This window comes from Aureococcus anophagefferens, assembly GCF_000186865.1.
Source record: "Aureococcus anophagefferens unplaced genomic scaffold AURANscaffold_827, whole genome shotgun sequence".
Taxonomy (NCBI): Eukaryota; class Pelagophyceae; order Pelagomonadales; family Pelagomonadaceae; genus Aureococcus; species Aureococcus anophagefferens.
This window is the reverse complement of record NW_008706108.1, coordinates 2,415-4,332: the sequence shown is the minus strand read 5'-3', so window position 1 is coordinate 4,332 and position 1,918 is coordinate 2,415. Positions and strand designations below refer to the sequence as shown.

At 73.8% G+C, this 1,918-nt stretch overlaps 1 protein-coding gene across 1 annotated transcript in view; it reads left to right on the top strand.

Moving 5' to 3' along the window:
* The window catches only part of AURANDRAFT_69047 (hypothetical protein), a gene marked incomplete at both ends in the record, with an annotated part of 3,451 nt that continues 1,533 nt past the window's right edge, over window positions 1-1,918 (top strand). The window contains 2 exons of the mRNA XM_009044795.1: window positions 1-1,025; window positions 1,455-1,785. Of these exons, the coding sequence (XP_009043043.1) occupies window positions 1-1,025; window positions 1,455-1,785 (1,356 nt within the window). The remainder of the gene's footprint in view (window positions 1,026-1,454; window positions 1,786-1,918) is intronic.

The window sequence follows — 1,918 nt, the reverse complement described above, 5'->3', positions numbered from 1 at the left end:
ACGACGCCCGGCTTCCGGCTCGTGGGCGACGCCGCCATCTCCGCCGACGACCTGGGCTGGAGCTGCGCGCTCATCGACGGCGTGCTCGAGTTCGAGACGCCGACGCTCGACGAGTGCGCGTGGCTGAGCCAGCGGTTGGCGGAGTGCGGAAAAGTCGACGCCGTCGAGCTCTTCGCGTCCAAGGCGCTGGGCGCCTGGGGCGAGTTCCGCGAGGGGGCGACGCCCTACGCCGACGACCGCTGGGACTTTGACGTCGACGCGCTGCGCCGCGACGGCTACGCGATCCTGCGGGGCGCCGCGCCCGAGTGGCGCGCGGCGGCGGCCGGCGCCGCGGCCGCGGGCGCGGGCAACCTGACGGGCCAGGGCCACGACCTGCGCACGGACCGCGTCCACTGGGTCGACGGCTCCGCGGCGCCGGCCTTCGCGGGCGCCGTCGGGGCGCTCAAGTCCGTCGCCGCGTACCTCAACGGCCACTTCGTCGACGGGCCGGGCTTCCTATGCCGGGGCCCCGCGCCGCCGGCGGCGCCGGCGACGGCCGACGCGCCCCTCACGGTCACGAGGCACGTCCAGCTGGCGACGTACCGGCCCGAGGTCGACGGCTCGGGCGGCTACACGCTCCACTCGGACAACGGGCCCGCGAGCCCGGGCAAGGCGAAGAAGAACGGGCGGCACGCGACGGCCATATTGTACCTCAACGAGCACTGGGACGCGGCCGACGGCGGCGCCCTCGAGCTCTACCCGGACTCCGTGGACGACGCGGCCGTGCAGCGAGTGCTGCTCGGGCAGGCGGGCCGCGCGTGGACGCCCGCGGACGAGCGGAATCTGGAAGCCGCGCTCGCCGGCCACCGCCGCGTCGACGTCTGGCCCGAGGCGGGCACGGTCGTCGTCTTCGACTCGCGCCTCGTCCACACCGTGCGGCCCGCGAAGCGCGACCGCCGCGCGCTCACGCTCTGGATGTCCAAGCCCGCGGACGGCGACATGCTCCCCGTGGACCGCGGCGAGGTCTACAACGACTTCGCGGGCAGGTGGATCGGGGACGACGAGTAACGAGAACTATGTGAGGTGTCCGCGGCGCGTCGAGGTGGGGTTTCGCGCGTACCGCGCGCTCGCAGCGCGCCCGCTCGTTCGCCAGCTCGTCGAGGCGCGTCGCGAGGCCGTCGCGTCCTCTTAGCCGCGGCGCAGGGAGGAATCGAAGGGAGGGAGGATCAAAGGGGAGGGCTAGGGTAGTGGAGCGAGGAGCGAGCACGATCGTCGAGGCTTCGTCGCGTCCTCCACTCGACGATCTCGACGACATCGGCGATCGTAGATCTCCTCCAGGTGGAGAGCGGTGGTCGCCACGCGACCCGTCGATCGACGAACGATATGCGTCCGCGTCCGTCTCGATGGCGATGCGCGCTCCCCCTCGTCGCCCTCCTGGGCGCCCCGACGGCGGCGTCCTCCGAGCCGACGTGGAGCGCGGGCGCCATGGACGACTACGTGAAAGACTGGGCGCGGGCCGGGTCCGTGGGGCGCTGCGGGTCGGACCACTGCGACTGGATGAAGGCCTTCGGCGCCATCGACGTGGGCTGCACCTTCGACGTCGGGCGCATCGGCCTCAACGTCAAGGACGCGGCGCGCGGCGGCCGCGGCCCCGAGCTCGTGTTCACGTTCGGCGACGGCGCGACGTTCGCCGCGGGCAACCGCGACCGGCGGGCCCACGACCGCTTCCTGCGCCGCCCCGCGGTCTGCGAGTACGCGCCCGGCGCCGCGACGAAGCCGCAACGCGGCGGCCCCGCGCTCCTCATGGTCGCGAACGGGCCCGGCTACCTCTTCCGGCTCTGGCCGCTCTTCCTCAACAAGCTCCTCTACGCGTCGGACGCGGGCCTGCGGCCCTTCATCTGGCTCGGCGAGCTCCCGCCGACGCTCGAGGAGGCGACGG